The sequence below is a fragment of the Gadus morhua genome, chromosome 3 (assembly GCF_902167405.1).
Source record: "Gadus morhua chromosome 3, gadMor3.0, whole genome shotgun sequence".
Lineage (NCBI taxonomy): Eukaryota > Metazoa > Chordata > Actinopteri > Gadiformes > Gadidae > Gadus > Gadus morhua.
In genome coordinates, this window is record NC_044050.1 from 24,709,456 (window position 1) to 24,723,558 (window position 14,103).

At 46.3% G+C, this 14,103-nt stretch overlaps 1 protein-coding gene across 1 annotated transcript; it reads left to right on the top strand.

The window, feature by feature from the left end:
• Positions 1-2,384: 2,384 nt before the first annotated feature.
• cxcl12b (chemokine (C-X-C motif) ligand 12b (stromal cell-derived factor 1)) lies at positions 2,385-13,873 on the top strand. The gene is made up of 4 exons (XM_030352332.1): positions 2,385-2,596; positions 5,660-5,777; positions 9,694-9,777; positions 11,372-13,873. Exons 1-4 carry the CDS (start codon positions 2,530-2,532, stop codon positions 11,406-11,408), a joined length of 306 nt encoding a protein of 101 aa, XP_030208192.1. The 5' UTR covers positions 2,385-2,529; the 3' UTR covers positions 11,409-13,873.
• The last annotated feature ends 230 nt before the right edge of the window (positions 13,874-14,103 follow it).

The window sequence follows — 14,103 nt, forward strand, 5'->3', positions numbered from 1 at the left end:
GTAACACGGCAAACACATTCCCCCCGCGTCGAGGCTAGCCGTCGCGCCGCCCGTAGCTTTGTTAGCGTGTTAGCGCCACGGTGATCCAAAACTGTGTGGCGACTCCCTGGGCTGCGCTGGGTGATGATATTTACAGCTCTGTGTTGAGGGGACCGACGTGTCTTTTCTACTTGGCGGATTTAGCGGGCTTATTTTGCCAAGTGAAGTGTTAATGTTTGGATTACAGAACATGCTAGGATGTTATGCCCTGGCTGACATCAGTTGACCTAGGCGCTATCGGAATTGTTTCTGGAAACAAATAAACAAATAAAGGGATGCTGGAACACGTTGAAAAGATCACACGTAATATCTTATTTATTTGTATGCTTTGTTACTTGATTATTTGAAGTAGTTTAAGGACAACTGCATGACTTTGTTTTTCCGACACAGCCTCACAAAATGCGGTCGCCAATAAAAATGGTTATTTTCCTTTGCAAACTCCTTTAACAACAAAGCAGTTAAAAAGGCGACTGTTTGAGTCAGAGTACCAATGTGAAAGCGATTCGACGTTTGTCTTCTCGCGCTCTTTGGTTTCATCTCTTCGGGCTTTGATGGCCGTTATATTGTTCCCGCTTTTCCCGACAATAAACCGCCTCACTGGCCCAGGGTGGGGACCAGAACGCTCCCAGCAGGGACCTGCGGTCAGGGAGCCTGCTGTAGATATGAGGGGAAACGGGGTTTCAGCCCATAAACTCACGGGGAGTCTTTAGCGAAGCGGTATGCATGTGGTGAGGTATGTCGACGGTATGTTACCAGCTCTGACAGAGCGAGCGTCAGGTATCACTGCAGTAGGAACCGTGCGCAGACTTCCTCTCCGACTGGTGCCCCCGATACAAACACATACACATACGTGTACGCACACGTCCAAACACATGCCCACTCACACATGCCCCTTTCCCTTCCAAACGCACACACACACACGCATGCCTGCACACACAAATGCACACACACATCCACAGACATGCACAAACACATGCATGCACACACACACACACACACACACACACACACACACACACACACACACGCATGCATGCAGACAGACGCATTTACGCATGCATGCACACACACACATTCTCTGTCCATTTCAGGCCTGTTTAGTGTTCTTCACTTTTTATTCCCTCTTCAAAGTTAAGCTTGGATGTTCTGTGTTTTTACACACAGCTGTCTGATGATATCATCTGAAATATGTCCCACATCTTAAAGATAATTAATCAAATCAGCCTTTAGCTTACATGGAGCAAAGTGATACATCGAATGTTTAACTATGTCTTAGGTGTGTTCTAACTGAAAGTTTGATGAAGCAAGAAAAATCATTGGACAGGAATCTATGTTACGGGTAAGGTTCGGAAGAACAACATTTACAGTCCAGTCAATTCCAGATATTTTCTTTAAAAACAGTCCTTGTCCTCTCCTTCTGTTTATTCATGTGTGAAATCAATGCACGCCTTTCTTAGTTCCACCCCAGTCACAGGAAAGTCTTGCATATCGGAATAAGGACATGAAGCAGGTGGCAGGGGAGACAGCAAAGGACTCCAACTGACTGGGAGGGGGGGGGGGGGAGAGGAGAGGGGGGAGGATTAAAATGTAAGAGAGCTAAAAAGACAGAGGTGGAGAAAGTGAGAGAATGCTAACAAAACATTTACCCTCTGAGTGCGTGTGTGTGTGGGTGTTTGTGTGTGTGTATGTGTGTGTGCATGAGAGAGCATGAGAGAGAGAAAATAAAGAGTGAGTGTGTGTGCGTGCATGCATGCGTGCGTCCGTGCGTGTGTGTGTGTTTGTGTGTGTGTGTGTGTTTGTGTATGTGTGTTTGCATATGCAGGCATTTGTGCGTGTTTGATTGCATACGCGCATGAGCAAAAAACAAATAAGAATAGAAATAGGTGGAGGCAATGTAAAAGAATAGCAAATAATCAGAAGAACATTAGCAACACGGCCACTATAGAAAGATCAAAAATAGAGAGATGGAGTCAGAGCGGAGGCGGGGGAGGGGGGGGGCAGATTCACTTTGAGAAAGGGACGGAGAATTCCCCTTCCTAGACATTCTCCTCTTGATTCAAAGCCAAGGCATTTACAAACGAGGAAGTCTCTGCTGGCTGGGTGCTGGAACCCACCCCCCCCCCCCCCCCCCCCCCCCCCCCCCCCCCCCCCCCCCCCCCAAACCTCTCCCCTTTCCCTCCACACACACACACACACACACACACACACACACACACACACACACACACACACACACACACACCCTTCCAACCTCTCTTGCACCCCCTCCCTTCCCTCCCCTCCTGAGAAAAATGGGTTTCTCCCCCCCTCCTCTCTCTCTCTCCCTCCCTCCCCTCTCTCTCCCACCCTGCCATGCTTCAGATTTAACAGAGCTCTGAGGAGATCTGGCAGTCACACTGTGTTCTGGATTGTAGCAGCGTGGACCTCCTGACTGCAGCCCGCTCTAAAACCTCCTCCAGCGAGCGCCCATCAGCCGACCGGCCGACAGCCATGGACATGAAACTGCTTGCGCTGACAGCTCTGCTGGCCGTGGCCATCAATGCTCCGATCTCCAGCGGTGAGTCCAGCGGGCCGGGGGGAATATTGTGTACGCTGTGTGGAGGTTGTGGAGGTGGCGACTGGGTGTCAGCGCTGCGGAGAGGAGACCTAAGGAGTCTATGGTTGTAGCTTTTGGTTGTCTTCAGTGTGGAGGTTGTGAGTGTTCTTGTGTCGGTTGTGTTGTTGGCTATAGTTGTAATCTAGAAATGTTTTGGGGATGTTTTGAGCAAGTGAAGGAGAGATGTTGGAGCAGATTTTTTAAGTTTGCGATCCGAGTGAAACTTTGTGTCTTAGGAGCCTTTTAAGGAGCTGTAAATGATTTCTTTGCTCAGGATTTTATTGTTTCACGTGCTGGAACATTTATAGGATGGGATTTTTTTTTCTCTTTAATTGCGCAGTGATTTTTTAAAGTTTATTTTATGAACTCAAATAATTGCAAAGCCGGGGGAATACTTAAATACAAGCTATACAAACAATATGTTGGATCACCTTTAATACGTTTTAACACGCATTTATTATTTCGATTTTTTCGAAGTTTAGACAATTAACATAAATGATGATAATATAGCCCACTATTTAAAAATGTATTTTTGGAAAAGTTTAAATAGCTTTAATTTAAAATCTCTCATGCAGCCTAATATTGAATATTGAAAAACGTATTTAGAACTTTTATATATGTAATATGTACATTATTTATTTTATTTATTTTGAATTTGCAATTTTTTAAATGTCTTATACAACAATTAACAAATAAATGCAACAAACTCGAAATATCGAAAATATACAAAAAATATAAATAATCCTAAAACCCAGATATATTCCTGATACCAAACCTCATGGATTACGGCCGGTGTCCTTCTGCTGGAAGCAGACGCAGGAAGCCCTGGTGCCCGGGCCGGGGGCCTGCGGAGAGTGTTGTTTCAACCCCGGGGAAGAGCCCCCCTGGGCGCATATTAAAGAGTCACGCCGGCCTTCATGTGTGTATTTGCCTTGGCTCTTTGCTTTCTTTTAATTAGTTTCTAATTAGGGATAAACAATGCAGAGGGTGATGACTGGATGCTCTCTTCTCCGGCCCTTCTGCCTGTGTAAGCTGCATAATGACAGCTGCTTTGCATGACAACAGCGACCTGATAGAGTGTGAACCATTAGGCTGATATTGGTCGGGATTTAGCCATTTGTGGCCAGGACATTTGGTGTTGCATTTGAAAGAGAAAGGAGAGGTGTGTCTCGGCAGGGACGTGCTAAGTATTCCCTATTAGCAGATGTGTTCATATATATCCTCTCATGTCAGGTAAAGAACAGAGCTGGATTTAAAAACGTAAAAACTTTGAGATCTGTGCATCAGAACCAGAATGACTTTGATGACTGGGTTGTTTTATCACGTAAATGTGTTTTTTGCTGAGATGTCGGTATAGTAAAAAGACAGAGACTAAAAAAGTACAGCTGTAAAATTATATGATTGATATAGGAGCCTAAAAGTTTCAAGTTTTCAAGTGGATGAAGGCCGAGACAAAAAGCCTTCACGCACTGAATAAACAGTTGGTATTAGTGTGAATGATGTATTAATCAGGGACCACGCTGCAGAACCCAGACTACAGCACGTAGACTGCTTCCACTTAGAGATCATAACACAACTGGACTCCCCACGACACACACACACACACACACACACGCACACGCACACGCACACACACACACACACACACACACACACACACACACACACACACACACACACGCACACATTTCCCAGCGCCCTACAGTTACCGACACCGTTGTTGCTCTGCAACAACTTGGCACCTCCACAGAGTGCATAAACTACAATCGATCAGGACAATGGCTGCAGCTTCAGAACACATTCAACACGTCTCTTCCTGCGCGGCGTCTGGTTCGGGGCGGCTGCGACTGCCAGTAACGCGGCGGCGAGCTCTGTGAAGGCAACCAAGGGAGATTTGTAATCACACTAAGAATGTACTTGAGGTTGTGTCTGCTAATCTGCAGAGTGGTCTCTGGAACAGAAGCAGAGGGAGCAGGGTACTGGAGGGGTCCAGTATTCCTGAGCGTTGAGGACCCTCATCCAGCTGAGTGGCTGGGCTTAGCGCTGTGAAGAGGGAGAGCGAAAATTGCTTCTATAATTGGAGGTCTCAGAGTGTGTGTGTGTGTGTGCGTGTGTGTGTTGGTGTGTGTGTATCTCTTGGTGTGTGTGTGTGTGTGTGTGTGTGTGTGTGTGTGTGTGTGTGTGTGTGTGTGTGTGTGTGTGTGTGTGTGTGTGTGTGTGTGTGTGTGTGTGTGTGGAGAGTGTAAGCTCTTTTTAATGAGTGAGTTGTTCGGATCACAATCAGGTAAACTCATACATTCTGGTTGCGTTGTGGAAGAATAAACAGTACATGATGTGTGTGTCGCTGGGAGCAAGCGGTTGGAGTAGGGGTCATATTCATTTCCTGTAAGGATAGCTAATGAATGAATTATCATATTGAGTCTGGGTTATTATCAGGTTTTCTATAGCCACTTGGAATTGTTAATCAATTGATTACAATTACACCTGATTTAATTAATTGTTTTCGTTTGTTTCGCCCAACTTATACGTTAACAAATCTTGGTTCCTAAATGCCTCAACTTTTCTGCGATACACATACACACACACACACATACACATTCATTTTATGTACACACTGCTGTGGTAGTTACATATCTCACGGTTCGATATATTATTAAAAATAAATACCCAGGGTAGTATATTTTAACGTTGATGTCAACAGATTATTGCGAACAACCTCAGCAAATTCTGCGTTTCTGGTGCAAGAATCACTCAATATCCTCTATTCTCTAGTGGCTTTAAGGCCGGTCTACTGCTGCTGGGGGCCCCTCAGCAACACTTTGCACCGTCGTCTGACGCGGATGATTTGGTACTCAGTGTGTGCATGCACGTGTGTGCGTGGGCGACAGGTATCACAGTTAAAATGCCTGTGTTCGCAAAAAGAAAGAACCCAGCTGTGACCCCGCAGCCCATAAACGCCGCGCATCCACCCCTAAACTCCGTTGATCTAACACCTCCACCTTCTCCACGCTTTGTGTCCCGCAGCCAAGCCCATCAGCCTGGTGGAGAGGTGCTGGTGTCGCTCCACCCTCAACACGGTGCCCCAGCGTTCCATCAAGGAGCTCAAGTTCCTCCACACACCCAACTGCCCCTTCCAAGTCATGTGAGTAGCTGCCTTCCCCGCCTGATGGAGTTCAAAACCCCTGGTACTGACCAACACAGGAAGCCAGACTCTGCCGTTTAAACGGCTGCAGAGGGGAGTGCTACGACGCTGGCCTTCTGATGACCTCCTCTATGCCTTGGCAGAAATTGCTCCGATTGTACTGAAGTCACTGGAGGAACACTCTGTAGTTAGAGAGACCACGTCCACATTCTGTTGGTAACTGCTGTGGTCAGCCCCTTATTTCAATGGAGAGGTTAACAAGCAAAGAGAGTGTGTGTGTGTCTGTGTGAGTGCTGGGCACGTGCGTGTTTGTGTGCGCTCGTGTGTGCGCGTGTGTTAATTGGCAGGTCACATTGCGGTCCACAGCTTTTCACGCTGCTTTCACTTGCGTCAGCTTGGCTCCCTCATCGCTTTACACCCTTCACCAAATTACGATTATTTTTCCCTAACTAATAGTTTCAAACCGACACGTTCGGCTTCCCCGTTCCCGTCCAGATGATCCATGTTTTGGTAAAGTCCATGAAGGGAATCCACTATTTAAACGGTTATATCAGCCGAGCACCAGAGCTGCAGCGATACTTTAAAAGCCCACCCATAGCTCCTCAAGACATGGAGTTGTTGAAACAGGAGTGTGAGCCACACTCTCCCTTTTAGACACAGGCTGCGTCCTGTGCTTCCTGAATCCGTAGCCCTCTGCTAACAATAGACGGCCGTGATCCACACGGACCGATGCAGGAAGGCAGCCCAGGTCCTGCACTCAGGAGGGACGGTTTTGTGTTTCGCAAAGGAAATGTTGGTTGGAGGTCAAAGTGATTAGCTTTGTGTTCCCGCTGACCCCGCCTGTTCTGGGTTCCCCTCTCTTTATCTCCGCCCGTCCTCCGAGGAAACCGCCCAGGACACGTGACGTTTAATGCAGACGGTCTGGAACACATTAAGCATTAAGTGGCCCCGGTTATCTGTGGCCTGCGGGGACCTGGGGAGGCCGAAGCCTCCCTCACTCGTAGAATAAGGGCGCGACATAGCAGTAGGAGGAGGAGGAGGAGGAGGAGGAGGAGGAGGAGGTGGTGGAAGAGGAGGAAGAAGATGAGGAGGAGGTCAAGGAGGGGGGCAGAAGTGGAGGAGGAGGTGGAGATGGGGGGAGAAGGTTGAGGAGGTGGAGGAGGAGGAGGAGGAGGAGGAGGTGGAGATGGGGGGCAGGCCCTTACATAGATGGGGTAACCCAATGGCAAAAGGTCAGAGAGGACTCTGGATAGACCCCAAAGCAACCCCCGTCAACCCTTTGCCCCTCCCCCCCTCCACCCCCTCCTTTTCCCCTCCCCCCCCTCCACCCCCTCCTTTTCCCCTCCCCCCCCAAACAAATTCCAGGAGGAAGTGGGGCAGAGGAACGGGAAACCGCAGGGGTGAACCGCGTGGCTCTCCTACCTCTATCAGAGAGAGATAAAAGACGGCCAGTAACATTAAACCCTCTGCCCCTCCATCTAAACACACACACAGACACACACTCACACACACACACACACACACACACACACACACACACACACACACACACACACACACACACAACCCCCCCGTCGCCCCCTGCTGACACCCCCACTCCTCTGTTGGTATAGACTTGCTGTGAAGTAATTTCTACCTGCTGCTTGTGGAACTCCAAAGCACCCCCACCCCCACCCCCACCCACCTCTCAACACCCCATCACCCCCTCCACCCCCTCCACCCCTAGCCCATCTCCAGCCGGGTCAACCGGGGTGGAGCGCTGGGCCCCCCCAGCCCCGGTCACTCAGACAGACGGACTGACAGACAGCCGGGTGGCCGGGGGAGACGCATCACATCAGCAGGGGTTAGCTCCGTTAGGACACAAGGGGAGGGGGGGGGGAAGCAGGGAACACCAGCGCAGGTCCCGCTACGGAGCGGGTTGACTCCGCTCCGACCGCCGGGCCAATGGCATTTCTTCACTTGTGTGTGTGTGTTTGTATTTGCGTAACTTGTGCGTGGTCGGGTGTTTTTATGTTTATTTTTGTATGTGTGTGTGTGTGTGTGTGTGTGTGTGTGTGTGTGTGTGTGTGTGTGTGTGTGTGTGTGTGTGTGCGCCTGCCTGCGTGCGTGCGTGTGTGCGTGTGTGTGCGTGCGTGCGTGTGTGTGCGTGCGTGCGTGTGCGTGCGTGCGTGTCGCCTGTGCCGTTGGCTCACACAGAGGTCAAGCGGACAACTGATGGTTGTCGCGGTGTTTGGTCGCGGCCAGAGGCCACACAGAGGTGGCCCCCAGGGGCCCCCACACTGAATCAGACGGTGGTGGGTCGGGGCAGCAAAAGGGGTGGAGGCCGGCCCTGGGGGTGGAGGATCTGGTAGGGTGGTAGGGTGTGTTTAATTTGCAGGGCCATGCGACAGAGGGGAGGTGCTACCTTCTCCTCTGAGCCGTGAGCCCTCGCGCCCCCACCCACCTTTTGGCGTGAAGGTGTGAGGTCCATCTGTCTTGGGGGGGTGGGGGGGGGGGGGGGGGGGGGTGCCGGCCTAATGCTCCGGCGAAAAAATAAATAAATCAAAGTTCAAACCCGCCAAGATGTCTCAGATAACGGGAGTAATCCTCTGCTAGTCATTAGCTCCAGCATCCATCATCGCACAGCGCGAGGAACAGCAAATATTAAAAAATATTAATATCACAGAGCTGTTAGCCACCGCGGCCAGACAACCAGCTGCCCCTGGCTCGTCAGGGAAACGAAAATAACTAGATTGACGTACAACCTTGAGTTTAAGCTGAATATTGTACTGTCGGCTTGAGCGATGGAGTCATACATTCCCGTGCAACCCCTTTCGAACAAAGGCTGCGTCTTTGTGAAGAATTTACAAGCGCATGTGGCAACAAAAAGAAAACAAATCATTCGTTATTTCAAGAGAGAAATTCGGAAATTACCCCCCGAAAACCATTTCCCCCTCTCACACACACAATTAAATGACTTGTTTTGATGGGGGGGGGGGGGTTGATTTAGACGGTGTTTTCAGAGACGTGGGTGTCTCCCATACAGCTGCCAGTGAGTGGAAACAGCGGTGGTCATTTTTCACTGCAGCTGGGTGGCAACCCTTTCCATCCCATAATCCTTTGGTTACAACTTGTGGGATGTGTGGATGTGAACTCTCGTGAAAGCTGAGGCACTATTTGACACATTGTCCACTTTGAGTGATGTCTGTAAAGACAGCGGTTGTGGGTATTCTAGGGACATGGTACCAGCACTAATGATAATGTGATAAACACAGCCTACTTAAAACGTAGGAAGTGGCGTGGGAGACCAGGCTGTAGGTCAAACACCTGGTCCAAGAATGCGGTTAAACATTTTAACGAAAGTCTAAATTATATTTTGTGCGTGACCTTGATTTTTTTTGGGGTAGAAACTCACATTTCCTGTTGTTTCATTTAATGTTAATGATCAACATTTTCTGTAAATATTGGATTTTGAAGCAATATATATTTTTTCCCATTGCTTTTATTGAGGTTATGGTTCGTAATAATCAAGGAGCTTTGTGTTAGAAAGTACTTCGAAAGTATGTCTGAAAGGAAATTAATTGTACAGGCTTATTACCATAAAAATATGCATCAATAGTAACCTAACCCTATAACCGTCTCCTGGCTTATGCAGCTCGTACATCTAGCTATAATATCTTATAAGGCTCTCTCTTTCCCCTATAGCACTCCTCTCCTCTCTCCTCTTCTCTTAGTCATATCATGGGAAGGCTTATTATGGGTAATCTGTGTCAGTAACCCTAGCCCTGATCCCTCGATAGGAGAGAGAGTGAATGGCTGGCTCAGCAAATGAAATGCTGTGAATGCAATCAATGACAAAAAACTTGAATGAAAGATCTGGGCTCCGGTGAATATGAAATATTGGTGAGAGAGATTTTAATATGAGTTGTTTTCACAGTGCCAAGCTGAAGAACAACCGGGAAGTGTGCATCAATCCAGAGACCAAGTGGCTTCAGCAGTACCTAAAGAATGCCATTAACAAGTAAGAGGATCACCCAACCCTAAACACACGCACACACACACACACACACCACACACACACACACACACACACACACATGCACAGCCACACACACACACACACACACATGCACACACACACACACACACACACACACACACACGCATGCACAAAAGCCCAGCCACACACACATACACACACACACACACACACACACACACACACACACACACACACACACACACACACACACACACACACACGCACACATTCCCCCTTGGAAAACGCACACACACACATGCGCGCACACACACATCCCTTCGTACACACACACACAAGCACACACATGCATGCACACACACACATACACACACATACATACACACACACGCACACACACCAACATCCCCCCCTTCAAACACACACAGGCACACACACAAGCGCATGCAAGCAAACGCACACACACACAAAGACACACACACCCACACACATTCCCACTGTCTATGAAAGTCGAGCGTGAGACGGAGCAGACACATCACGAGAACCCAGAAAGTGAAATATAACAGCGCTGCACCCCAAGTGTTGCTTCCAAGGACATAAAAATGCCATCAAAATGGTCTTTGGCAATTATTTAGGGCAGAGTTATTATCTGTGAAGGGTCTTTCATCGCAACGAGAAAAAAGCCCACCTGAATCAATCACTCCTTTCTCCTGCAGCAGACGTCGACAATTTGTATAGAAATCCGGCCCATAAAATTAGATTGATTTTGTCTGTCTTGGCTAATTTCTGAGGTCCTCCTCCTCACTACTTGCCGACACATTAGAATTTACTGTTAAAGTTTTGAGTTAGAAAACATTTTAGACTATAAAAATAAAATACAATATATATATTAATATCTCCCACTGCTACTGTCCTTTATATGAACAATCCAGGCAGTTAGGATGCGTGTGGACCGCTCATAAACATGCTCCGAGCACGTCTGGAGAACATTAGCACCGGCTTCGTTGTCAGCCCCTGACAAAAACTATAAAATCCTAAAACCCCTAAAAAATAAATTCCAAAAAGGTAAGAAAAAAAAGGGGAGAATAATTTCCATTGCGTCATGTGGTCACCACCTGACCAGGTGTGGCATAGCAGCAGATCCATGAACGCGGCCTGACTTGATTATGCTGCGATACAGTTACCTACTGCATCCCTGTAACGCAAAACACACAGAACACACTGTGGGGAACGTTTAACTGGGAGTTAACCCGGTCTTTATCGTGCAAACTGCATGGAGTAGAAATTATATTACAGTTCATGCAGTACCCTTACTAGCATACACACATTGTGAGTATGAGGTTAGGCTGAGCTGTCGAATGAACTGCGTCAGGATTTATAATGTGTTAAATGGCTCATAAAGCCGACATACCGGATTTTTCCGTATGCTTATTAGAAGAACTCACTCAGATAATGTTATCTGCTCCTGTTTCAAATTATCTACTTAAAGACAGGGACTACCCTGTCTTTACATAAAATCATAAGACCACGGACACACAAAGGGAAATTACCCATTCCTCTCCAAAAATGTGTGTGTCTTTCTAATCGGTGCTCCTTTTTCCCCCTCTCTCTGCAGGGTGAAGAAATCCAGGAGACGCAATCACAAAGCCTAAACAAATCAAGTCAAGGGGGGATTGCACGCTGAGGACCTGGCAACGCGGGGAGCCAACAGGGGCAGCACCGGGACCTCTCCTTCCACTGCTACGGATGTATGTTGTATGTCACGCACGCGTACCACCCATCCACCCGGCTTGGGACCAGTCACAGAGCCAGCACTTCTCCGCCAGAATAGTCCTTCCCAGCACTGCTGTTTCTGCCGCTGGATCAAGCTTCTCCCTTAAAGACACATCTTCCATTATAGCACCAAATGCATTTATACCTTTTTACATATAGGAGAATTGCGTGTGATTTCACATACTGAGGGTGTATGTGCATCAGTACATGAATGTGTGTGCGCGTGCGTGCATGTGTCCGTTCATGTATATGTGCATAAATGTGTGTGCGTGTGTGTGTGTGCGTGAGTGGATGCATGTTTGTGTGAGTGCATGCCTTCTTGTTTGAGTGTGTGCGTGCTTGAGTGTTTGGGTGCGTGTGTGCACAGAGAATGTACAACAGCAAACTGAATGTGTGACTGTGTGCGAGATGTTTCCTACTGTACAATGCAGTCAAGCTATAGCATATGAACTCTCATCTGTGTATCACTTGCATGGGTTTCAATCCCAGGGTGTGGGTCACGCCAAATGGGGTTCTAGGGACATATAGACATGCCAGTGGGCTGCTCCGTAGGTGGGCGACCAATCAGGACAGGGTTCAGCTAACAAAATGTCTTCCTCTTTGTTGTTGTTGTTGTTGTTTTGGGAGTGCTGAGTTCAAACAGTGAAGGGAAGTTCACAGACACTTTTCAGGACCAGGCACTGACGAGACGGTGCTTTCTGTTTTATATGCGGGGGCCAGAGCCATCACGACTAAAGTATTTCACTGTATGTTTTATGCAAGACGCAGGGGTTTTAACTGTACTGTTATAGCCACCTCTCATGTAAGTTACATTATAGTACATAAGCTGAGTATGCTTAAAACGAAGGCCTTTACCAAGAACTTCCACTGGCGCATTCCCTTAAAGAGGTCAACTCGTGCTGTGAACTCAGAGGGGAGATTAACCATACTATGGCTGTGCTGACATTTCTTTTTGCAAAAGCATCGTTCTTATCAATGCAGGGGTATCACATATCAATGCAGTTTTTTTTTTTATGGACTAAACATATTTTACATCTTAGTGAACAAAGACCAAATATGTCTATGAAATAGGTAATATGCATATCACAAACCTTTTTTGTCATTTGTTTTTTATACAATATTACACCAATTTGTTCATCTTAACATGAGTGTATATGTTTTATTAAATATGGAATATAAAAGAGATTTAAATCCTCATCAATGCCTGAAATGATTAAAGTTATATTGAAAGGGAATGCTAATCTGTTAAATATTTTATTTGTTTATCCTTTATATATTTAGACATTTGAGCCACTTTACAAAAAGATGCTTCTTCTTAATGTAATTATTTTTTGCATTGTTTTTAATCTTCGAAATATTTGCATTTTATGCAAGCTACACATGCAGTACTCAATGAAGACGTTGTGTTTGAGATTGTTTCATCAGTATTACCACAGTATTATAATATTAACGACAGCCTTCATGCTTTTTCTAAAAAGTACACGGGTATGCATACACAGCCACAAGTACACATACACACAGACACACGGATAACATGCATATATGTAATCATTTTGAAAATGGGTCTCCAACATACTGTTTAAATTTTAAAACAAATATTTATCTCACTGTTTCTGGGTTGTGTCAATTACCCACGAGTCATTCGTTTTGAAGGCAGCAATTTCATTTCTTGTGTCAATAGAGCTATCAGCTATAGGGTAGAGGGATTTCTCAGAACCCGTACAGTGGAATGGCATATGTTTATAATCTGGCCAATCACTTGCCCCCTATGTGCATTTTCACCTTGGTTTTCCTTACAATGAAAGAATAATGTGTGTTTATTTTCTTTGGTGAGGGGCAGAGGCATATATTCTATATGTTTTAAATTCTCGCTGTTATTTCAAACCATTTTACACCAATTTGGAAATTGGCTCACCGTGCCAACAAATCAGGTCGCAGAGAGACTCAGCTGTACTGGTCTTTATAGGTTGTCATGGGGATATCTATGGAGTTATTATTTTGACCAAATGTACACATTTTTAACAATTTATTGTTGTCATTTTTATTTTTCGGTCTTTCTCATTGCAAAGTGATATGTTGTAGGCCGAGTGTAACAAGGGAAAAATAGAGATTTCAGAGGAGTTTATTTCCCTTGGGTGTACATAAATATTTTTGTCAAACTGGCTGCAAAAGTTCTACTTAAGACCCCAAGAAAATGTGAAATGGTGGCTTTTCTTTCTGGGCAGCTTCAAGCATGTATTATCTTTCTAACCTTCTGAGATTTCACTGCCGGTAAACCGAGAGAGAAAGGTCCAGCCTTTATGTTACTCCGTATTTCAATAAAGTGTTACACAATTTAAACGGATTGATTCGTCATACCTTGTCATTATTGATTCATCAACTCATCTCAATTTTCCATACAGCACATGCAGTATGTAAGCCAATATAAAGCTTTACTTATTGTTACAATTTAAATCCGGGAAGAAATTCCAGAAACATTAGAACTGCTAGGTCAAAGCTCGTTCACTTTAGACGCTACTTCTGCCAAAATAAAGTAGCGAAAAGGGTTTGAAAAGCTTGGAAAAACAGCTGTCA